The 24,366-nt window shown below is 33.7% G+C and overlaps 1 protein-coding gene across 1 annotated transcript in view; it reads right to left on the bottom strand.

The window, feature by feature from the left end:
• Positions 1 to 3,696: 3,696 nt before the first annotated feature.
• Positions 3,697 to 24,366, bottom strand: part of LOC138697714 (uncharacterized) — a 142,257-nt gene continuing 121,587 nt past the window's right edge. The window contains exon 4 of the mRNA XM_069823194.1: positions 3,697 to 12,860. Coding sequence (XP_069679295.1) covers positions 12,719 to 12,860 — 142 coding nt within the window. The 3' untranslated portion in view covers positions 3,697 to 12,718. The remainder of the gene's footprint in view (positions 12,861 to 24,366) is intronic.

Here is a 24,366-nt window from a genome sequence, read left to right on the forward strand (position 1 = left end):
ATTCTGAATAAGTTGAATACACCATGTAGGCCTAAATCAACGAGTTCCACTTCTATTACGCACACGTCCAATATAACATCAATTGAACCACCAACCACATTCAAATTTGAAAATTGTACATTCAATAATTATTCCTTTTAAAATTATTCATGTTTATTTTTTATGTCATCGTCGTTAATTAAAACTTTTCTAACACTTGTGCATATTAGTTAGGTTATGTTATAGCTTCTGCTCTGAGAGGATAAAAAGAACTTCTGCTATATGATATTATGGATAGTCACGTATGAGAGATTGTTTAATATTAAGATTTATTGAATAGTAATCATTACAGTGTCTGTATAAAGACACTACTGCCATCTAGCATGCATCTAGCGTAATATTTGTAATGTTGAGATGGTACAATAATACATTTGAAGACAGTTGTATTTTCGTAAGTCAATTAATATTTTATTGTATTGGAGTACTTCGTTACCTCTAATCTTTATATACTTTCTTCTAATCATGTAATAGTCAATTAAATCCCACTCGAGTTTTGATTTTCTCTAGATAAATCTGCTCGTGTTCCACTCGCAGATTTATCGATAAAGTCAAAACGTCTAGTGAGATTACTGTTGATAATACACTGCTTTCTTAAATGTATTTGACTAAGCATATTGGGAATCCAATCAATGGCTTTCCCAAAACACGCTATGAAATGTTTTATATAAAAAAAATTATATGAAAAAGAAAGCAAAAACAATCGGAATGGTATTAAAATTTGTTTGAAATTTATCAAAGAATAACCCCCTGTAATTAACGACATTACTTACGGTTCATGCTATATATATTGTCTGGTATTGTTCAATTAATTGTGCCTTATCACAGTTATTTATTAGTAACCTTATGGCGTATACACCCTATATTCTTACGTCACTTCATCATTCTTGTCTAAATTTTATTACATCACTTCATCATTCTTATCTAAATTTTATAGTTTCTGCATTTTTAACTTTCATGTTATGATTTTTACTGAAAGATTTATTAATAAATTAATAATTTAAATAAATACAATGAGATTAGTTGGGGACGCTCGAGTTTTCGTCTAGAGCCGGCCAACACATTGATAGCGGGCCGGCTCCGAACAAAAACCCGAGCGTCCCCAACTAACCTCACTGCAGTAACACAATGATACACAATACAGTGCATTTTTCTGATTGCTCCTCAAGTTCTTTAATTAGAGATATACCTAGTCAAATTCCATGTAACAAACATAAACCATACTGTGATTACAGTGTTTACATTACCGCTTGCATCTGTTATCCTGTATCCAGTACTTTGAGTCTAGGTTTCACCAGTTCTTGTTTGTGCACCGCATTGAACCGTCAAAGGAACAGGCTTCGAATGAAATGTCCTGAAATTACATTACTCTGTTAAAATCAAAATAATAAAATAAATACATTGGAATATATCGAATTAATTCGCTTACCTTCACTTAAAATTGTTTTTGTGAAGAATAAAACTTCATTATATATGCGGACCATTCTTCTTAATTAAGAGAAGAACTTCCTGGATGAAACGCATGTGAGAACTGAATATTGTGATCTTGTCCAGGGATAACTTCTCTCTCACATATTCTTCTATGACGGCTCTAGTTGAAAGTCTAGTGAAGTCCTTTTGATTTCAATCAGGAAAACTGGAATTTCTCGTTCTCTCTCCCCTATGTGACCTGGTATATGTCCTTTCCTAGAGTTTGTGAAACAAAATCAATTAATAATACATTTCAAAACTATATTCATTTTCTTACTCATTTCTTTTCGGAACAATAGATCAAAGGGTTCACATTTCAAGCTGTTTGCAGTTTTGAACCTTCTCAGAACATTGCCAGATTGGAAGTTGTAGTAATAATACATATTGTGTGTGTAATCAATGCCTACCCACTTCACTTGCGTGATTCGGGTTCCGCATATTGCTGATAGATGGCAGGACTGTGACCCATTTTCTAGTTGTACACCACTTCGGCGGCTCACACTGATGTGTGTACGTGGAGAGTTATGTCGTGTACTAGGGTGAGTAGTATGTGTAAGTGTTCGTATAAGTGAAGTGTCTGGATGATGATGAAGATGAGGAAGGGAGAAGGGGAAACCCGGTGCCGGCACGTAGCCTACTCCTGTCGAATAGCACCAAGAGGGCCTTCAGGCTTAACGTCCCCATCCGACGGACGAATCACTATCAACAGTGACATATGCCTTCTCTTCATATGCACTGCGGAGAGATTTGGGATTTAACTCAGGCATATTGGTGCACAATCTAGTGATTAGAAGTTGTGCATCGCTATCTCTCCTAGTCCCTAGATAGAAATTTTTTCATGAAAATTTTTTACCTCGCCGGGAATCGAACCCGGGCCAGCTAGTCTGGAGGCAGACACGCTACCATAGAGCTAACTCGGAGGACTATAATAATACATACTTAATAAGAAAAAATTGTTTTGCATAGAAACACTCAGTATTTCGAAAGTTATATTTATGAAGCAAATATCAATAACTCAGCAGAAGAATATATTGAAAAATGTCTTGTTAAATTTCGTAATTAATTTTATCAGTATAATCGAAATGAAACAATTAAACTCAGCTTAATTAAGAGGTGAATTTAGGCTTTTCCGATGTTTGTGTTTCGGAGAAGGCTTTTCTGTATTGCATTGTGTGATGGAACCTAATTTCTCCAAAGTTTTATGAATGTAGGCTTATATGGGTACAATTCCATCTCCAGTACAGTTCAGCACAAGACTGTCTGATAAATCAAAGTAAAACGCTGGCCAGATATTCTCGAAAGCTATAGACGGGGAGACGAGACCAGGCATATGAGCTGTGAGAGAGGGGAAAGAATAAGCTATCATAAAGAGGGTTTGTTACATAACGGTTAATATTATACGAATCTACTGACACGGAAGTTCACCTCAGACTAAAGTCTATCTTCTCCCTCCATACCCATTGATATAGCCACGGCACATGATAAGTTCACAGGACAGGTCTTGCCTCCTCTGCTGTACTTATTAGTAAAGCGAGTGAGGGAGGGGGAAAAAAGAAACAGAAATTGGAGTGCGAGTGTTGTCCGATCCTCTGAAATTCGTACAATTTGGATTCATGCATAATTCGTAATATATCCAGGATTATATATTTTACATACACAAAATACATAAACTAACAACAAATATATCCTCCTTCATTGTTTTAAGATTGACTCCGAACGTTCTGGCAGTTTCTCGCCTGAAGAAACCCTGTAGTTTGAAGTTGAAGAAATAATCAGAACAATTAGAGTTTCCCCAAAATTTTTTTAATAGAGAGCGGGAAAGATGAAAATCTGAGAAAGCAAGATAGGGTGGCTATGAAATAGCCTCCCAACCGAGCTCTTGGAAAACCGCTTTTGTAACTTTAGCAGTATGCGAACAGGCATTTTTAGGTTTCAAATTCACTTTTTTTTAGTCTCCCCGATCGTTTTTCTTAAAATGCGACCTCCAGGAGACTGACTTGTTAACAATAAATCTCAGCACTTGTGGTTATGTTTCTCGGAAACAATTCACAGTAGATGACGCACTATTTGTTCCACCGGATGCACAATATTTAGCTTACGTGGATGGACATCAGGTCCTGAGTTAGTTTTGTACGTGATGGAACCAAAATAATGCTTATAAGAAGTTTTTTTTTTCTGTAAGAAATAAACCATGCAATAAAATATACTCTTATATTCGTTACACGTCACACAATAATTTATTTGTTATATTATTTTAAAATATTATATTAATTAAATTCACACATCTCAAATAAATAAATATAAATACATACTTTCTTATCTATGACACATGGTTAGAATGGATATAACCCATTAAATATTTGTTCAACATTCAAACAATGGAATATAACTTATACATAGATAAAATTCCTTTCACACACTACCACCTCTTCTTTTCTCCCTCCCATTCCTGTATCGGCGCTGTAAATAACTCCTTTGGAATAACTACAGCAATATGTTTCCGATTATATCCAATGTGGACGATACTTTGATGTAATACAATAAGTTAATAACAACAATTCAACAATTCACCCAGTTACAAGCAATAAATCACACAATTGCTCCCTTCCTACTGCCGATAAATTATAAATTTCATTCTGATTGCATAGCGGTGTCAAGTATTTGATATGTAATGAATTGACAAACAATTATTTGAAACTCTCAGCAGAAAAATTGTTCAGCGTTGCATTAATTCACTAAATTGATCCAATGGTCTGTTAGCACTTTTAGTGTATGCAATGACACCATTCCCCTACATTAAGCTTCATTACGTAAAGCTCAGTTTATGCTTTAGTCAGTAATGTACAAACACAATAATAAATATTTAGTTTTTAAATACAAACTTTAAATTATCTCTGAATATAATAAGTTATAAATAAAGTACATATGTACAATATATAATTATGTATTCTAATTACACTATATAACACGTTCTTCTATTAATAAGTTTTCATTGAGTATTCACATCGATTTGATTAACGTATTTAAACTTTCATGAAAGCGAGGATCGAAAACGATCCGAGTCCCAAGGTCGATATAATGCATATCGTATTCAAAACGATCTCAAAACACTAAGCGCGTTTCACATGCCAGCTGTTTTACCAACAGCGAGCGGAATTATGTTGAAAAGACGTGTTGTAACACATAATAATATTTTGTATTTCCTAAAAGCTATTAGGCCTATTACCATTCTTCATTAACAGCCAGAATATTAAGTTTTCATGTCCACACCTGTGGAGTAACGGTCAGCGCGTCTGGCCGCGAAACCAGGTGGCCCGGGTTCGAATCCCGGTCGGGGAAAGTTACCTGGTTGAGGTTTTTTCCGGGGTTTTCCCCCAACCCAATACGAGCAAATGCTGGGTAACTTTCGGTGCTGGACCCCGGACTCATTTCACAGTCGTTACCACCTTAATATCATTCAGACGCTAAATAACTTAGATGTTGATACAACGTCGTAAAATAACCCAATAAAAAATTAAGTTTTCATACGCTTCATTAAGAAAACTCAACGTTGTTTATAACCAATGCCTACAGAGTGGCCAACATGCTAACATGTCGATGACATGTTAACCAACATAACTAGGCCTACTTTCGAAACTTCAGCTTCCGTATTAAAATAGTTTTCAATACGTATCGAAAATTGCATGAAAACAGTACGGTAAACGTATTCAAATCGATTTCAATACTCTATAAAAACGTAGTAGGTATATTTTATTGAAGGATATCTAAAAATTTTAAATTATCTTATAAGAAAAATATAAATTAAAATTGAAATATGTAAGACTCTGCTTTTAAATTAATAGTATCTCTATTTTCATGAAGTGGTAAGAAATATATTACACTTTATTTTAAATTTATGTAGATATATAACGTAGCATTATACACTATATTTCCTTTCCAAGCGAGCAATTGTAAAAATAGAGATTCTTTATGGTATTGGCGATTCTGCTACTTTATAAATAGGGCAAACAAATTTCCCAAGTTTAGGTCTGAAAAACGCGATTTTATGATAGATAGGTTAGCAAATAAATTAATCGGAACTTTAGAACCCTGAGTTAAAGCATTTAGTAATAATTAAGAGACAGAAATATTCGTGCTTCTTAAAATCAAACACGAAATGTAATATTCGCTGAAATTGTGGTTGAGGTTTTATACAGAATGGAAGTGAAATAGACTTTACAGATTTTCAGAGTGAATAGTTCATGTTGTATGTAACAAAAACTATAACATCGTATTGGTGGGAAGGTCATAGTTTTTCCCAAATGTTTAACCACCTCTTATCCGGTAACTATTGCGAGTAGTATCGTGATTTTTGTCCATATCAAAAGGAAAATCAATAAAGAATAATTTATCTCTCTGGCGTATTTCAATAGTGTGGACGGTTTTCGTGTAAATTTAATTTAAAGAACCTCTAAATTCAAGCCACTGCACGATGTCGATTTACGCCCCATTTTCTGGCGCGAAAATACGACCAATCAGAAGTTGGAACGCGGAAGGATTTTGCGTTGTTTGCTGATACCCAGAGCTTTCTTGTACGGAATGAAGGATTAATTGCAATGGTGCTATATTATTTTATTTTCAATTATTGAAACAATAATTTTATTGTAATATGTGAAACATATTTATTTATAACGTATACGATATAACGTATATGTTAAAATTGCAGTGTGGATAACAGGTATGTTTACACATTCACAAACCATAAACATATCACGAAATATCGCACCCACATACATAGTTTATTAAATAAAACCTAAAAGAAATTCTTAAAACTTAAACATTTAAAAATATTAATTCAAATTCAGTTACGCAGATAAGCCTACTTTCAATAATTAAATTAAAAGAAAATTTAACAACAAAATTAATTAGTATATTATTACGATGTACCGAAGTACATATGATATTTCCGTGCATAAAATCTGCGTCATCATGTAATGAAGGATGAGTGGAACGGAGAAAAATTATCTCCGGCACCGGGATTTGAACCCGGGTTTTCAGCTATACATGCGCACACTCTATCCACTAAGCCACACCCTAATAATATTTATGATATGCGAAAAATAATCACTTAGTGATTAAAGACGGCGCTTACTCAGTCGGATCCCGGCCACTTAGTCACTCATAACGAGTGCACCTCTGCACATGTGTGGACATTGTGCATTGTCATACATCTATGACGCAGTGCATGAGGGTAGGCCACTAGAAGGAACCCAAGAGGTGGAAATTAAACTGAGAGGATTCGATCCGACATCGGGATAAGAATCCGGTGTAGCTTAGTAGAGCGTCAGCACGTAGAGCTGAAAACCCGGGTTCAAATCCCGGTGCCGGAGAGAATTTTTCTCCGTTCCCCTCATCCATCATCATAAAACTAATTAGATTATGTTTCGTTGACAATAATTGTTATTGGTGCAGCTTTGATAGGATATTATTAATTTTCAATCAAGTAGGCCTAAGAGTTCAGCTTCCAGTCAGAAAATGAGTCACTGGAGGCCGGGAGCAATTATTATTCATAGTTGAATAAATAGCAACAATTTCGACAGCGACATTTTCAACAGTAGTCTTTAAGAGTGTCATTTAAGGAACAAACTGTGAAAACCTAGCATGTCAGTTTTCAGAAAAGACATTTCAGATACCAAAATCTTATATCTCTGCAATGAATAAAGTATTTTCTGTGATGAAATATTAAAAATTACTTATCTTGCTATAGATCCATATGAATTTTTACCACCGAAGAATCTTTTTTGCGCTTTCTGAAAATGGAAATATCATGTTTTGAAAGTTTGCTCCCCATTTACAACACTGAGCACTTTTACCGTAGTTATTTGATTTAGAAGCGTGACATTTCCAACATGACCTGCAGGCATGTGACACAATCCGGTTGCTTTAATTTGGCGATTTTATTTTAAATAGTACTGGACTAAAAGGGTCCTACACACTCCCATTTAATTCCAATTACAGCTAATGACACAGTCGGGCATTTACGGTCAGAGACTTAACCTGCGCATGATACCCAGATTACGTTCGGAGCAGCGCACGGCCGATTGAACTTTGTAGGCTACTGCACTACGAGTATTTGTAGGAAGGGGGTGGGTTTATTTGTGTTTGTCAGTACTGTTTGTGTGTAGCATGCTAGAGCGCTCCGCTTCTTGTACAGCTTTAGGAAAATGGAACTTCTTCTGAAAGTATATCTACAATCACAACTATGGCAGGCTTAGTACACAACAACATCAACCATGTTTTCACTCAAAATAACTAGATAGTAATAAGCTACCCAAATATGAATAGAGATATTGCAATAACATTTACATCCATGTAATACAGGGTGAGCCGTTTGGGAAGACAGAAATGCTGTGACATGAGAACGGTTACTATTTATTTGTCTGTAATCTTTAAATATAGAGCATTTATTTTGCTAGGGCCCGCTCGCGGAAGCTCAGTATATGCGGCATTAAACGGCACAGTTGCGCACACCCGGCCCGCTGAGCGATCGGCTGTGAGAGGACACGCGAGATAAAACGTGGAATATAAAGACAGTTTTTTTTAATTCCGAAATTGTAAAAACGTTTACCATTTCAAAAGACGATATTCAAAGTGTTCCTCATTTGCTGCGAGGCAGGTATTGTAAGGTCTAAACACATTTTGAATCAAACGTTACATTCTGCTTCACAAATTTTCACTATTTTATTCTCTATGATGTTTCATGACGTCTTCGATTTGATGTCTTGTCCTATTCTGATCCCGTAGTTTTAGTTCATGCCCTTTTTTATGTAAGTTATCCTATTACGTGAATCAACCTCAAGGAATCATTCCTCTCCAATTCTCTATAACAATGGTCAGGTGGTTCGCTTTTTTTTTTAATTATAACAAATTAAAATTATTTTTTCGGCAACGAATTTTAGAACCACGTCGCAAACAGTAAACACAAACAGAGAACTGAAAACGTGCTGCATACATCTCTGAGAGCAACTGGCTCATGCGTCATGCTCTTTTATCCATCCATCTCACAAAGCTAACATTTTATAACATTAAAATAAAAGTGTGGGATTTCAATTTAAAACTTCTCACTCTAAGTAGCTATATAATTTAAATTGAATTTAATTAAACAATACAAAAAGACGTCAATTTAGATATTGAGGGGAAGGTTTAAAATCAGTCTTAGATATTGAGGAGAAGGTTTAAAATCAGTCTTCATTGCATATTAGGTTTTGCCCCCCTCACCCCCAACCACCTCCACTTTGAAATTTCAAATGGCACTTCAATCTCGTAATATTTAAATTTGAAAGAGTATTGAATTGTTTGTCCATCTTATTCATTTATCCTCTTTCTGGTCAGATACTGTCTGGAATAGTAGGTTTAAGTATCAGATAGTCTTCAGTGACATATTAAGCAATGGAAAAAATTGGAAAGCAATAAAAAACAATATCTAGTGACTTCTTTTTTACCACTTTGTATATTAAAATCGACTAAGTTATAATTTAGTGCTACACAACGTATCAAACTAAAAAAAACCTTATTATGGATATTACACTTAAAAATTGAGATATTTTAAATAATGTTAGCAAAATAAAATATTTTAAGTCGACGGGTGTAGCTATTTTCTAAACCTTTTAAAAGTGGGAGAAAAAACTTGCGAGATCTTTCTACTAATCTACTGTCACAAATGTCACACTGAATAAATATCTTTGGTATACTATAGCTATCTGCATTTAAGTGAGATCGTCGCTGAGTCATATTTACTACTGCTGGAGATGTCACTGTCGAAAATTGCACTACAGAAGTGGAACGTCACAAAATCAATAAAAATAAAACAACAACCAAAATATATTTTGAATTTCAAATGTAATACAATTTTCTATATGAGAAATATCTAAAATATCTGAAAATAATTGTTACTTCAAGATGTGGAATTATTTTCCATGGATGTTAACTATTCTTTTCACAGAATTAAACAATTTTATTCAATTTATGTGGAACAACTGATCATTTCAAAAACATTATATAAAGACATTATCTGTATGTATATGTCATGATAGGTTTATAGTGATAATGATATACACCCTACAGACTTTCAGTTCTGATAATCTCTTTAACACCTTACTTGGTACAGTCAATAATATCGTGGATCGATGGCCTTGTGGCACTGCTGTACATTTTAGAATATGTACAAGTGTTTTTTCTTGAAATTCTGGCACAATCCGGTTCTCCTGGCAAGGTTTCAAGTAACAGTTCCGAAATAACAGCTTGAAAAATTAACTGTGAGGTAGAATTTTCGGGTATTCTGATTTTGTAAATATAATTTGTTATTGATTTGATGGCTATTCACTAAAAAAAAGCACATATTAAAGTGAATAAATTTGTAAAATAATTCAATGCAATAAAAAAAATATAATGTTCTATAACATTTTCTATTCTCTTCCAAATTTTACAAAATGTAGTAAAATCATAAATTCAGACAGTTAATAGCAGCTGTGAGAGTGGAATGGAGACAAACTCTACATATATAGGAAAATCATATTTTGCCATCATTTCTTTATAATGTAATGAAATTTAGTGAATTTTGTTGCTACTTGTGTATATTTTAAAGCTACTAGTGTAGCAATATTACAATCTGATTAGATTAATGTGTTCAATAAGGAAGAAACACGAAAATCTGTTCGAAGCAGACTCTTGTTTCCCAATAAGATAACTAGGCTATCTGTTCAGAAATGTTATTTTGGAACAAGTTGTTCCGATCATATTTTCCGGATTTTCTCTATTTCTGCAACTGTTTCTAAAGGACTGATCGAGTATTTTCCTCATATCCAATCTTCAACAAAGAAAAGTCGTTACCGTACATTTGCCGCAGTAACTAAATTCATTATGTTAGCATTTGAGAAGAGTACTAGAATTCTATAGAGAAAAAAACTATGAAACGGTAACTATAATTGTAAAATGCTTAAAAAAGTATACGTTGATTAAACTATAGTTCATTGTTAAAAAATGCAAAATTTTCAACATGTTAAGTCGTCGAAGATAGAAAGCAGCTCTCTAGATATTTCGAACGACTTTTTTCACGACTTTCTAGAAATTGTACGAAAACTGGCAGAAGATTTTCATAGTTGGGGATGTACACTTCGGATGTATATAGTCCTATGCACAAGGTGCCACAATTAAATCTACTTCGATTGTAGTCCACGAAATTGTTGACTGCCTAAAATATTAGTAAGAACTAATGGCATTCATAGTATTAACGCCGTTAAGGTTATAATTCCGAAAATACTATTAAAATAATTAGTGTTTAAAGATAAATAGTGAATATTGGAATATAGTAAAATGCATGAGGCATACTTAAGGCAGAGACTGTTTGGCATTAATTCATCACTATACATTTATTATCTGAGTGAATAAATAAATAAATAAATAATTCATCTTGTGGTAAAGCAGGAAGTGTCTGTAAGCACTGACTTAAACCTTACAAGTAATAAGATGTTGCCAATGGCAACTACATGCCGAATTATAGTACAAGCACACTGTGATTCAGAACAGGGTCAAGTTCGACTGCTCAAGTAAAGGTGTTGTCTCACTTCCTGGCCTGTTTTTTACAGGGCAAGGAGAACAAAATAAGAGGAACTTTATTAATCACATGCGTTTGTCAGCTATAGTTGAGTCACCGTATTTTCCGGCACCCAATCAGTAAGCGATGCGAGTCAGCTGACTTGATGCTTGCGTGAGATTCGCTACTGGTGACGTTATGTTGTTGGAAGGAGTTACAGCATTGTCACATTTACTGATATAAGGTCAACAAGCAGCTTTCGCGTACAAATCAAAAGACTCGACGGCTACCGCGCAAATTCGGCAACCATGTAAGCACATGGTGCCAGCCTGTAACGACAGTGCGGTAGGCAGAGCCATGCCGGAAACTATGGCGACTCTATTATATATATATATATATATATATATATATATATACAAGCATTCATCCATCCAATGTGTCGTTCTGTACTGTACGTTTAGTGTATTGAACCCTATAAAGTCAGATTATGCTTTCATAATCAAGTTTTAAAAGAAATAATACATGTAATCTGTAGTAAATTTGGCTTACATGTTTCAAGGAAAATGTTTTCAGCTCAGGTAATATGCATATTGCATTCATAGTGACCAGCCGAGCAGAGACAGGAGGTGTGTCTAAGGGGAGTACTTAAATCTAGGACCAGAAAAGTACAGCATCATCATCCAAAACATGTAGACCTATTAGACCAGATGGTGTGTTACGATCTCACATCAGTCCATCTCTTAGCCTGGCGACTTACGAGACTTGAAAGCAAGTAAAATTCCTCCCAATGGTATGCTGGCCAACATCAGCACGACGCTCTAAGTAAATGAGCTATCGGGCTGCAATAAAATTATAGTATAGTGCCAAAAATCTACGGCACGTGAGCCACACTTTTTTTTTTCAGTCTCTGAGCAAGTCAAGCTAAAGGTTTTACGTCCTTTAAAATCCATCACCTTGATACGTTAAAATACTCATCTATTGTTGGGAGAAAAATATGCAATTTTTAAGGACTCTTTTTTTTTCTATAAAACATTTTTTTATTATATATAGGGCTACTTTCAACTTATCTGAAATATTAACCTCAATACGTATTTTTTTCCTGATTACTTGACACAACATTAAGGATTTTCACTCCAAATTAACCCCTCAAATATTTTTAAAGCAAAAACTGAAATTAGTTTGTTTTATTCCATGGCCCACAGATTAAAAAATTAATTTTGAAATTGTAAATTATTACGCCACAATTTTGTGTAATGGACACCCACATTTCTTCGAATAAATTTGTTGTTTGGATTTTAAGGAATTTGGGGAAGAAAAGATATTTACAAAACAATGAAATTAGATACCAGCTTAGAAAAATGCAATTCGGCATTAAATGAGAAGGAATGTGATATTTAAAATCTATCCCTATATTTGATTATGTTTTAATGTTCTTAGGCGATTTAATTTCTCCAAATAAAAATCATTTAAAATGTGGAACTGAACGAAATTAAATCGTACGACGATCCTGCTCTGAGTGACTTGTACTGTACTATGAATCGGCACGTATTCTACAAAAATGAGTGCCTCGAAGTTTCACTTGTGGTCCCATTTTTGCAATATTGAGCACATACAGGTGTCGAATCCTCCCCTAGGTTCCTCTCATTCCGTCTTGACCGTGCACGCTGGGTACAGCCTCAAGCAGTCTTTATGATCCTGTCCGTCTCTCGCTGCCTGCACGTACCGGTGGAAGCGGACGGACGCCGAGTTGGGTACTGCTGGCTTCTGGAGCTCACGAGAATCCCTGTAGAAAAACATTAAATAGAGTTAACACGGATAAAATATAAGTAGCACTAGTTTACGACTTCAAGATGTGAGTAATAACAATAACAATAACAATAATAATAATAATAATAATAATAATAATAGTGTTATTATTATTATTATTATTACCGTTCTTATTGTTGTTAGCTGTAGACGGAGATAGAACAATTTCCTTGGAGAGGGGGAGCACAATAGGATGATAAAACGAAATAATTCACAAATACATACTTTTATCATTAGCATACGAATGAGCCTACACGCATAAAAAGTAAAATATATACATAGCCTATACATAGACAATGAAAAATAAAAATTCATTATGCTCTCTGAAACCTATACCTAGCAAGGTAGCCTATAGAAAAATGAAGAGTCCACTGCAAGAATGATGGATGTCACTTTCTTGTCGAAAATGAACCAAGATTGTCAATGCGTAGCTTAAGACATATTGAATGTACATAGAGAGTTATATGGCATTAACACTAATAGTCATTGTCCAGTAATGGTCGAAAAATCACAGTTAAGCTTTGAGCGCTAAGCATTTCAAACTTTCAATTGCTTCTCCTGAAAAATGTATTCCAAATGACATCCAACATTCTTGCAGTGGACTCTTCAAATGTAATTACTAATTAGTAAAAAATAAATATTGTCATATACATCTTGATTACACAACTTTTAACACTATATAACTTAGGAATGCAATATATGGTGATTACTATTACTTTCCCTTGTTAATATTGAACTGAGTTTATAATTGCCTAGTTGACTAGTTCCAGCTTGGGGGCCATCTTCAGAACCAGTAAGGTCCTTGCGTTTTCCGATATGGCCCTCAAGTTTAAACTAGTTAACTAAGTAATTGGATACTTTAAAGTAGAAAGGTGCAAAGTGCCAAAATCATAGAAAACGAAATTATTACGCAGAGAAGTGCAACGTGCCTAGGAGGTTGATGTATGAAAGAGGTTACATCCAGTTGTGTTTTATAAAAGATATATTTAGATGTTACGTTGCCAGCACCATGCAGTTTCAGACGGTAAGCGCCCTCTTGAGCTGCATCATAGAAGGGCAAAGTGTGACAAAATATTATGAAGACTGACGCCAGTCTTTCACAGTTGCCTGATAGTAATGCTTGTTCCCTTGCAATGGATCTTCAATAGGTCATGTTTGTGCTCACACTTACACACAGCGAAATGTTTTGCAGACGTCAGCTTTTGTGTTATAACTTTGGAGTTTGTGTATGTGATACAATGCAGTCTTACATGTGTATGTGGGATGAAAGCATCGCGAGTAGAGGTGCCAATGAGATTGCCTCGTGTCTGCTGATTTCGCTTTGATTGAAAAAAGAAAGAAAGTGACAAAAGTCTTAAATCCTAGTGATCTACTTAAAATCGTACAAGACACTCAAGTTGTAAAACCATTTCAAACAGTTCCAATGCTAGAGTCGGATTTCCGTGATATCCAAGATGTTGCTGATCAACTAATTTCCAAAAAGAACTTGAATATATCTAAGGCATGTTGCATTCAGTATGATGTTAGTAAAGCAAGTAGTGTTTCTATGAAACAGTCCCATGATAATGAAGCAGTGCATACTGCTTAAAAGGGGGAGGGGAAACATGAAATGTGCAGTCAGCGTTTCTTCAAGTTAAAGTACAAAATAGGGAAATTACTGAAGAAAAGAAAATCAATGATTCCCAACCTTCCAAATGAGGAGCATAGGCAGTTCTACAAGCAGATATGTAAGTAAAACTTGCTCCAGAATAGGAAAAAATAGGTATTGGACTTTGCACCATTCTACTGCAACTGTAACCTTACTTAACCCTTTTCGCAATTTGTGTTATATAATTAAATCTGGAGAAGTAAGGTCTTTACATACCACTGTTATTAAAGAGTCAACACTGTACTATTGCTGTTTTCTATCAGTAAAAAAGACATGACACAAATATGTGTACAATTATTCTTATAGCTACATTTGTTTATCTTATCTCCAATGTTTCATTTTGGCACTTTGCACCCTTCTACTTTAAAGTATCCAATTATAAACTTATTTCAATATTAATACGTGAAAGTAATTTGCATGATATATTATCAATTTCTGTATATCTCAACTGCATATTTTGCTTAATTCTCATTATTATTATATCTCACTGACTGAATTGTTTATGCCTTTAAACTGAATTAACTTACTTGCTATGTATTATACTTTATAGCTCAACTGATGAATAATCGTTTGCGTTTGTAAATTTAATAATCTGATTGTTATGTACTGTATATTTTTAGTAAAGCCATCGATGTAGCTCAGTCGGCAGGATCGCTGGCCTGCTGATCCGGAGCTGTGCTCCGGCTTGGGTTGGATCCTCCCTTTGGTCTGATTGGTTGGTTTCTTCCGAGGCTTTCCCCAGTCGTGGGGCGGATGCCGGATGATCTATGGCGAGTCCTCGGCCTCACTTCACTTCATCCCTGTTTGGTCAGATTACCTAATTCGGTTTTTTCCGAGGTTTTACCCAACCATAACACAAATGCCAGGTAATCTGTTGGGGAATCCTCGGCCTCATCTTATCTCACTACATTTCGCCAAAAAATTGTAATGTTGTAAAATTTTTACTTGTTTTACATCTTAAAGCTTCAGTGCTAATGTAAGATTTATGGAATAGAATAAATGAAATGAAATGGAAAAAAAATATATGTTGTATTCCTAAATATTGTCATCTGCTTCATATTTTGTCCATTTTGCCATTTGTTATCACTTGTGTGGTCACTAATGGTTTGATTCCAAAACCTGCCATTTTGTTCAAAAGTCGATTTTTACTCAGTAACATTATATATATATATATATATATATATATATATATATATATATATATATGCTATCTTACACTGTGATTCCAATAGTAAAGTTTTTTTTTCTTCCAATTCCTGCTATTTGTCACTGAAAATGATATTTAAATTATTTTTTTTTCCAAAACCTTTTATTTTATGTTTTTTCAGACCAATACATGCTATCTTATATTTTAATTTAGAAACTATGAAATATTCTAGTACATAAAGTATATACTATTGTAGGCCTATAAAATATCTGTAAAATAAGGATAAATATCTGTTTTTCAAAATTGGATCGTTTGTTTTAAAGCTCCTTCCTGTAAAAATAACTGAAAGTGAAATGGCAGGTTTTGGAAACAAGCCATTCAATTGTAGGTTCAGTGCCATCACCCGCAAAAATAGCAGGTGCACCAACACTTACACTATTATCCGTAGTATTAGCAGGTTATTCATTATTACTAAAATAAACTTATTTGTTATAACTTCTACTTCGAAAAGAAACGGATATCTCGCGAACTCATTGTTACATGAAATGAACTTAACTCTCTTTAGAAAATGTTCCAGACTTCTGCTATTTTTTTCTTACCCATACTTACAAATGGCTTTTAAGGAATCCGGAGGTTCATTGCCGCCCTCACATAAGCCCGCCATCAGTCCCTATCCTTAGCCAGGTTGATCCAGTCTCTACCATCATATCCCATCTCTCTCAAATCAATTTTAATATTATCCTTCCATCTACGTCTCGGCCTCCCCAAAGGTCTTTTTCCCCTCCAGCCTCCCAACTAACACTCTATATGCATTTTTGGATTCATTCATACGTGCTACACGCCCTGCCCATCTCAAACGGCTGGATTTTATATATGCCGTATCTTTCTCAGAAGTACAACGTCGCTCTTAAACAATGGTCCGTCACTGGTTTGCTGTTTGGCAGTAGAGGTTCAATCACAAAATTCACATGGAATTATCTTAAGGAACTTCACATTCCTTTTGATTATGTAATGTCTATTCTCATAAATATTATCAAGGATTCTCTTCAAATATTACATCATCATCTCTATTTCAATTAATCAACTTATATTTGCCGTCAACAATTAACTTTGTTTTTTCTTTAATGTATCACATCACATTATTGTACATGTTTATTGTATTCAGGACCCTTGTGGTCACTCAAAATTCTTTGAGCTGATGTCTATAATTTATTATTATAATTTTATTAATTCGCTAATAAAATACTTCACAGCCTTAATATAATCAGTTCATACGTGCCCTTTTATGTACCTACTTATTAACTTTCTTTATTACTTCAAACTGGTTAGGCTACATCCATTGCATTGCCTTCTTGACCTTACAACTGACTTTGTATATGGAGATGGGGCTATGCAGGTCAATGGCATTGACTGTAGGCCTACCAGGGTACAGTGATCCTTTATATGGGACTATTACAAAGTCGTCATAGCACAGAGCACCAACATTCTCGGTGAAAACATATTTGGCCTTTCAAAATTATTTCTGTGTTTATTTTTCAATTTATTCACTAATTTGTCTTGGAATGGAATACAAAGTGCAGCTTCTCGTTGACCAAGTTTTCAAGTCTTTATACATCATAGTGTTTCACTGGAATATCTTGCATTTCACTGGAATATCTTACTTTATCGCATACTGTCTTCCCTCTAAGCATACTTTCGGCCTCCTGTCTTCTAAAAATTTCAAAGCATTATGGAAAGTCAACACAAGTATAAAAATTAAAACAGCAGTTGATTAAACTAGGTCAAATAAATTTCATTAATAAGCCAACTATTCGGGATCTATTAAAATAATTCCTATATTTAAAAAAGCCGCCCTAAATAAGGGTTCGAATAGATCAGGCTACTAATCAATTCATAAAGAATAATCATTAAAACCAATTGTGTGACAATTTGAATTGAAAAAGAAAACATTAAGATAAATGATACGAAAACATAGGAAATCATGTACAATAAATGTTTGTTGGGTACAAATGATTACTAATTATAGCTAAGGATGATTTTGACACATGAGATCCTATGGCATCAATTGTTGCATCAGAAATTTTAAATTGTTTAAGTTGATTTAAAGTTTCTCGTGGAATCGTGCCACGGGCAACGAACATGAGTAGATCTAGTAGTTACATTTTGTCGCATGTTATTTAATAATTAATTATGTTTATTTATGACCAAATTTAAATGCTTATAATATAATCATTGTTATCATACAAATTTTGTAGCTGTACAAAGTAGCTTAACCCTGAAATCGAACCAAAACAGCACTCTCAGATTAATTTTATACTTTACAAGACATATGATTATGTATGTCTCCAGGTTATTACTGTATTTTAAAGAAGAGATGATAAGTATTAGCTTACTTACTTACTTACAAATGGCTTTTAAGGAACCCGCAGGTCCATTGCCGCCCTCACATAAGCCCGCCATCGGTCCCTATCCTGTGCAAGATTAATCCAGTCTCTATCATCATATCCCACCTCCCTCAAATCCATTTTAATATTTAATATTATCCTCCCTCTATCCCTATAAGTATTAATATTTACAAAAATTGTAACGGAAAGGCAAAATTTTATAATTACAATATAAAGTTGAAAACCGTTCATAAATAAGCTACTGTAAACAGAATGTAATATTTAAATACGTGGAGCCTTAAATATTCTTCAGGGACCGGGCATAATAGATAGAAAGCAAGGCACAGAGATCCTAAGTTATGGCGATGACCTCAGTCCAAAGATATCACACTTAGGAAATGTGAAATTAAATATTTTAGTAAAACTGGAAACTAGTACAAAGTTACACTGACTGGCACAAAGTTACCCCAAATGACTGTAGGCTACTATCCCAAATTCGACTGAAGGGACTTGAGAAACCACGAAAAAAAAAAAAAAACATAATGAATGATACTGGACACCTGAAATAGAACCCACGAACCTTTCGAGTACGAGATGATAACCATTACTCAATCATGTTTCGCAAAACATCATACTTCTCTTTAAAGAAAATGCACAAAATCAGCTCCTTCCTCTTAGATATAACTTTTGCAATAAAACATTTTTCTTTTTCCTTCTCCTGTTTCTTCTTCGCAGAAAAGGCAGTGGATATTAAAACTGTATGTAAATAATATTTTACTCAAATTTCCCGACTCTACTTTGTTTATGAAGAAACTGAGTTCAGATTAATTTTCCCAGAAATATAGACTGTTGCCGCATGAAGGATCTGAAGAGAGATAGCCACCAAGAAAGACTTCATTACGTTTTACCTCGAATGGGTAACGTAAGACAAAAATACTTGCAAAGAAATGATCACGTACAGTATTGCCAACTTAAGGTCCAGAAAATCGCCAAACAGTATTAACTACTGTTTGGCGATTTTCCGCTAGATTCCTTATTATTAATATATAAAGTATGATACTATGTTAATCATCATTAATCCTCGACTTTTAACTGATTTTAACATGTGATTTTAATATACTTCTCAACTTTTATGAACTTATTTACGACCGCAACATAATGATAATGTGTCATATACTATTAATCTATCAATCTTCGGTACACAACGAACTTCTACGGCAATGTGAGATTGACAATAACAACTTGATATTATCCATCATAACGATACTTACTTGTAACAATTTGACTTTATTTAATATTTCAACCTTCACAATAGTGCATATTTACAACATATTTGTTTAATAGATTATCACAGCGTCACTTAAGTTTATATAAACTACATTTAACATTCATTTTATAATTCCAAACCTTTCGCCTTCAATCCACATCCTTTCTATTTACACCAACTTCAATTTAACAGTCAACTAGGACCCCTTACACCTTTCTGACCTTTTTTGATTTTTTTATGATTTTGAATTTTGATGTGTAATATTTTCATGTGACTTTCTGTTAAAATATGCACATTTAACCCAAGAGTCTTATTGTTAAACATGTATTCACCTTTGAGTCATTTATACAGTTTATTGATCCAATATAATAACTCGTTCGCTATCTCTAGCTGTTATGAATGATTATAATATGACATTAAATATGCATATTTATCATACAGCTACCTTTTGTTGCTATATTTTTAGTGTACCTTTTTAGAAAATGTTTCTAGTGTATTTATAAACTTCCATTAATTGTTTGTAGAATTTCAATATGTATAATGCAATTATGTACAGATATAGTTATATATAATAAAAGTAATATAATACAGTTATATGAATACTTTTTAATGACTGAATAAAATTAATAAAATCGGTTAAAAACCATACATGTTTCGGAGGAATGCTCCTCCATCTTCAGTGGTAGTACCACGACTAAAGATAAAACTTGTAATTTATATTAATAAGTACAATAAAAACTGAGTAGGAAGAATGGACAGAATTACAATCAAGATATTGAACTCACCGCTGGTGATTGTAATTGATTGTAATTCTGTCCATTCTTCCTACTCAGTTTTTATTGTACTTATTAATATAAATTACAAGTTTTATCTTTAGTCGTGGTACTACCACTGAAGATGGAGGAGCATTCCTCCGAAACATGTATGGTTTTTAACCGATTTTATTAATTTTATTCAATCATTAAAAAGTGTTCATATAACTGTATTATATTATTTTTATTATATATAACTATCTTACTCATGAACACTGTTGCATCTGACCTAACTTATGTAATTTAATCATGTGCAGATTTCTTTATGATCTGAAGATGCCCAAAATGGGCGAAAACGTTCACAAGTAAAATATTAAAATGTGTTAACAAACATACTTCTGGGTTAACATTAAAATAAGTCAAGACGGAAACAAAACTAAAATTATATTATTTCTTCATTATATTCGACTTATTTGACAGCTTTATTAAAATGAATTCAAAATTCAAAATTATTTTTGTCGCTACGCGGTGTTGAAAAAGTTTCTAAATCCCTATTTAAGCAATAGGGATATCTTATGCGAAGTTTTACCGTTAGATGGCAGGAGTGTTCCATGCGGTACAGGGCTCTATTATGTTATATGCTACAGTTCATTACGTTCTCCCGCTTCTTGGTTTTCTGTGCGTGTCAAAATTATATTTATAATTATTTTGTATAACGTAGTATACTTTAATATAATTCATTATTATCTTACCTCATAATTTAATTTAATTTAATTTACAATAAATAATAGCATAAACTTTTAAAATAGTAGTATTTAGTAGTATTTATTTATTTAACCTGGTAGAGATAAGGCCGTCAAGCCTTCTCTGCCCCTCTACCAGGAGATTCCAACTACAATATCAACAATAAAATTACAATTAGTATTAAATTTACAATTACAATTACAAACAATATTACAATTAGTATTAAATTTACAATTACAATAAAATCAAAGTACGAAAAGATTACCTGAATAATTAAAGCTAGATAATTTATCATAGAGAAACTAAGAATATTTTATATTTACTGAATTACAAATTAAATCTAGAATAACAAAATTGTATAGTGATGAAATACTGGATATTGAAATATTTTGTGATAGATTAAAGAAACTATTTACAAGTAATCAATTACTGACCAAGTGCCTAGTAAGTTTTCGTTTGAATTCAATTTTATTTCGACAGTCCCTGATGCTAGCAGGTAGCGAATTCCAGAGTCTTGGCAGGGCTATTGTGAAAGAAGATGAGTATGAGGAGGTGCGATGGGATGGTATTGTTAGTATTGTTTCATGACGAGAGCGTGTGTTCAGATTATGGTGGGAAGAAAGGTAAGTGAAGCGAGACGACAGGTACGAAGGAATAGAAGAGTTCAAGATTTCGAAGAGAAAGAGAAGTGAATGTAAATTTCTTTTCTTATCTAGTTTAAGCCAACCTATTGCTTCCAGGTATGGGGTAATATGATTATATTTACGAACATTGCTTACAAAACGTACACACAAATTATGAGCACGTTGAAGTTTCATTTTGTTGTCGCTGGAGAGGTCAGTCAGTAAAATGTCCGCATAGTCGAAATAGGGAAATGCAAGTGTCTGCACAAGGGACTTTTTTAAGCAAGAGGGGAGATGAACATTTATCCTTTTTAGCACATGGATAATAGAATATACTTTTCTGCAGGTTTCTGTGATTTGCATGTCCCAGTTGAGATTATTATCCATGTGAATGCTAAGATTTTTTACTGAAGAACTGAAAGGGATATGCACTGTACTTACTTTAACAGGGGAAATGTCGAGGTGTTTTACAGCGTCGGTTTGCCGTTTGTGTCCTAATATAATTGCTTGTGTCTTTCCAGGATTGATTTTAAGACGGATTTTCTTTGTCCATGTCACAATCGAGTCAATGTCTTCGTTCAATTTATCTATAGCGTCATTTACTCGGTCTAAGCGGGAAGAGATGTAGCATTGAAGGTCGTCAGCATACAAGTGATAGTTACAATGCCTTACAAGAGATGTAATATCATTGACATATATTGTGAACAACAATGGTCCGAGTACCGACCCCTGTGGTATACCTGATGTTATGTCAAGCCAGGAGGAGCTTCGATTCCCGGATACAACACATTGTTGTTTTTCCCGTAAGTAGGATTCGAACCAACTCACAGCAGTCTCTGACAAATACATATTTCTCAATTTATGGGTGAGCAGGTCAAAATTTACAGAGTTGAAAGCTTTGCTAAGGTCAAGAAGTGTTAGTATTGTTACTTTATTAGAGTCGATTGCTTCACGAATGTCTTCGGTCACTTTAAGTAGAGCAGTGCTTGTGTTGTGTCCAGCTCTGAAACCTGACTGATACTCGTCGAATAGTTTGTGTTCGTTCATGTAGTTAGTAATTTGTCTGTGTACGATTCTTTCCAGTGCTTTTGAAATGGCTGGCAGGATACTGATTGGTCTATAGTCGTTCGGGTCGGTGGGAACTTTGACTTTTGGAAGAGGAAGAACGAAAGCTTGCTTCCATATTTTAGGGAAAGTTGAAGTGATTAAGGAACTATTGAATATATGTGCAATCGTAGGTATTACTATCTCTTGTATTTTCTGTATAAGTATTATGCTAATGTTGTCCGGCCCTTGGGCTTTTGTCTTGATGCGTCGGATGGCGATTCCTCAAGAGGTGGATGGGGAAATCTGTGGTATTCAGAATATAGATACGAGTAAATGGAATATTCATGAACTTAAACGAGAACTTTGAGAACGAGATCCACGAATAAAAAAATAAGTAAATAAATGGGAACTTTGTCGGAGGTGAATATTACCTTTTTAATCATTAGTATTGTAAGTACCGTATTCTAAAAACAAGATATGCAGCCACCATATTTCATATTAAAGTAATTACCCCCAAAAGTAAATTCAGCTTGTTTTGCTATTAGAACTATGCAAAAGATAGTAAATATCAATACCTTAAAAACAATATACTTTGCATACGTCTTCCACTCGGTAATGAGTTTTGGAATAATATTCTGGGGAAATTCCACAGATAGTAACAGTATATTTCTATTACAAAAAAGAGTAATTAGAATAATAGTAGGTGCCAAATCTAGGGAATCTTGTAGGACTATTTTCAAAAAACTACAAATAATGCCCATGGCTTTTCAGTATATCTTTTCATTAATAATCTTCCTCGTATATAATCGTGAAATCTTTGTAACTAATTCAACAGTTCATAGCATATATACAAGTCAAAGAAATGACTTTCATACTCCTTCGGCAAGTCTATCGTGCTATCAAAAAGGAGTGCGTTATATGACAGTAAAAATTTTTAATAGCCTCCCTATCGATATAAAAAATGAATCTCAAAACATAAGATTATTTAGGGCCAAATTAAAGAAGTACCTAATTTCTTACGCCTTCTATTCTGTAAGTGAATTCATGACATTCAATAACACTTCATGAAATTGATACTAAAACTATGTGTTGTACTAGTATACTATATTGTAAATCTCGTCTGTATATATATTTCATCTAGGCTATGACTATAAATTAAGACTTTATAATAGTAATACATTTTTTGACTTGTTCCATATTCTAGCTGTAAAGCAATGTATGAATACCATGGAATGTTAATAAATACAATACAATACAATACCAATGTGTTTTTATAGGGAAGGGACTATCGAGATTGAATTCCTCGTATTTTTTTCTCTAGTTGCAGAAAGATTAAATGCAATGTTTGATAAGATGATATAATATGATCGCAGTAGTAGGCCTATCACGATTATTCCTGTGTTTTGTAGGTTAAGGATATGCAGTTTTGAATACTATGTAGGATAATTTTGAAATTTTGAAGTAAAAACATGGTTTTAATAATTAATCTACAGCACATTAAAAACATTATTCATGAAATGGATTTCACTACAGATAATAAACATCCCAGTTAATCGAGAGTTTATTGCAGACATAAATTGCTGATGTAAACTTCGGAGACTCCTAGAAGTACTGAATATAATCTAAATTAACACAGCTTCCTGTAGAGGTTGCATATATTTTTATTAATTTTTCTTTTCCCTCTTTCAAAATGAAACTGTAGCCAGCAATTCCTTACTTAAAGTAGTTATTTTTGTTTAATAGCTAGCACTTTCGAGGCGTAATTTAATTAGTTAAATTTTTTTAAGGTTTAAAGCATATATTCAGAATATTTCGGACTTGAATGAAGACAAAAGGCTTTTCCTGGTTTTTACATATAGGAACACAATAAA

The sequence above is a fragment of the Periplaneta americana genome, chromosome 4, assembly GCF_040183065.1.
Source record: "Periplaneta americana isolate PAMFEO1 chromosome 4, P.americana_PAMFEO1_priV1, whole genome shotgun sequence".
Lineage (NCBI taxonomy): Eukaryota > Metazoa > Arthropoda > Insecta > Blattodea > Blattidae > Periplaneta > Periplaneta americana.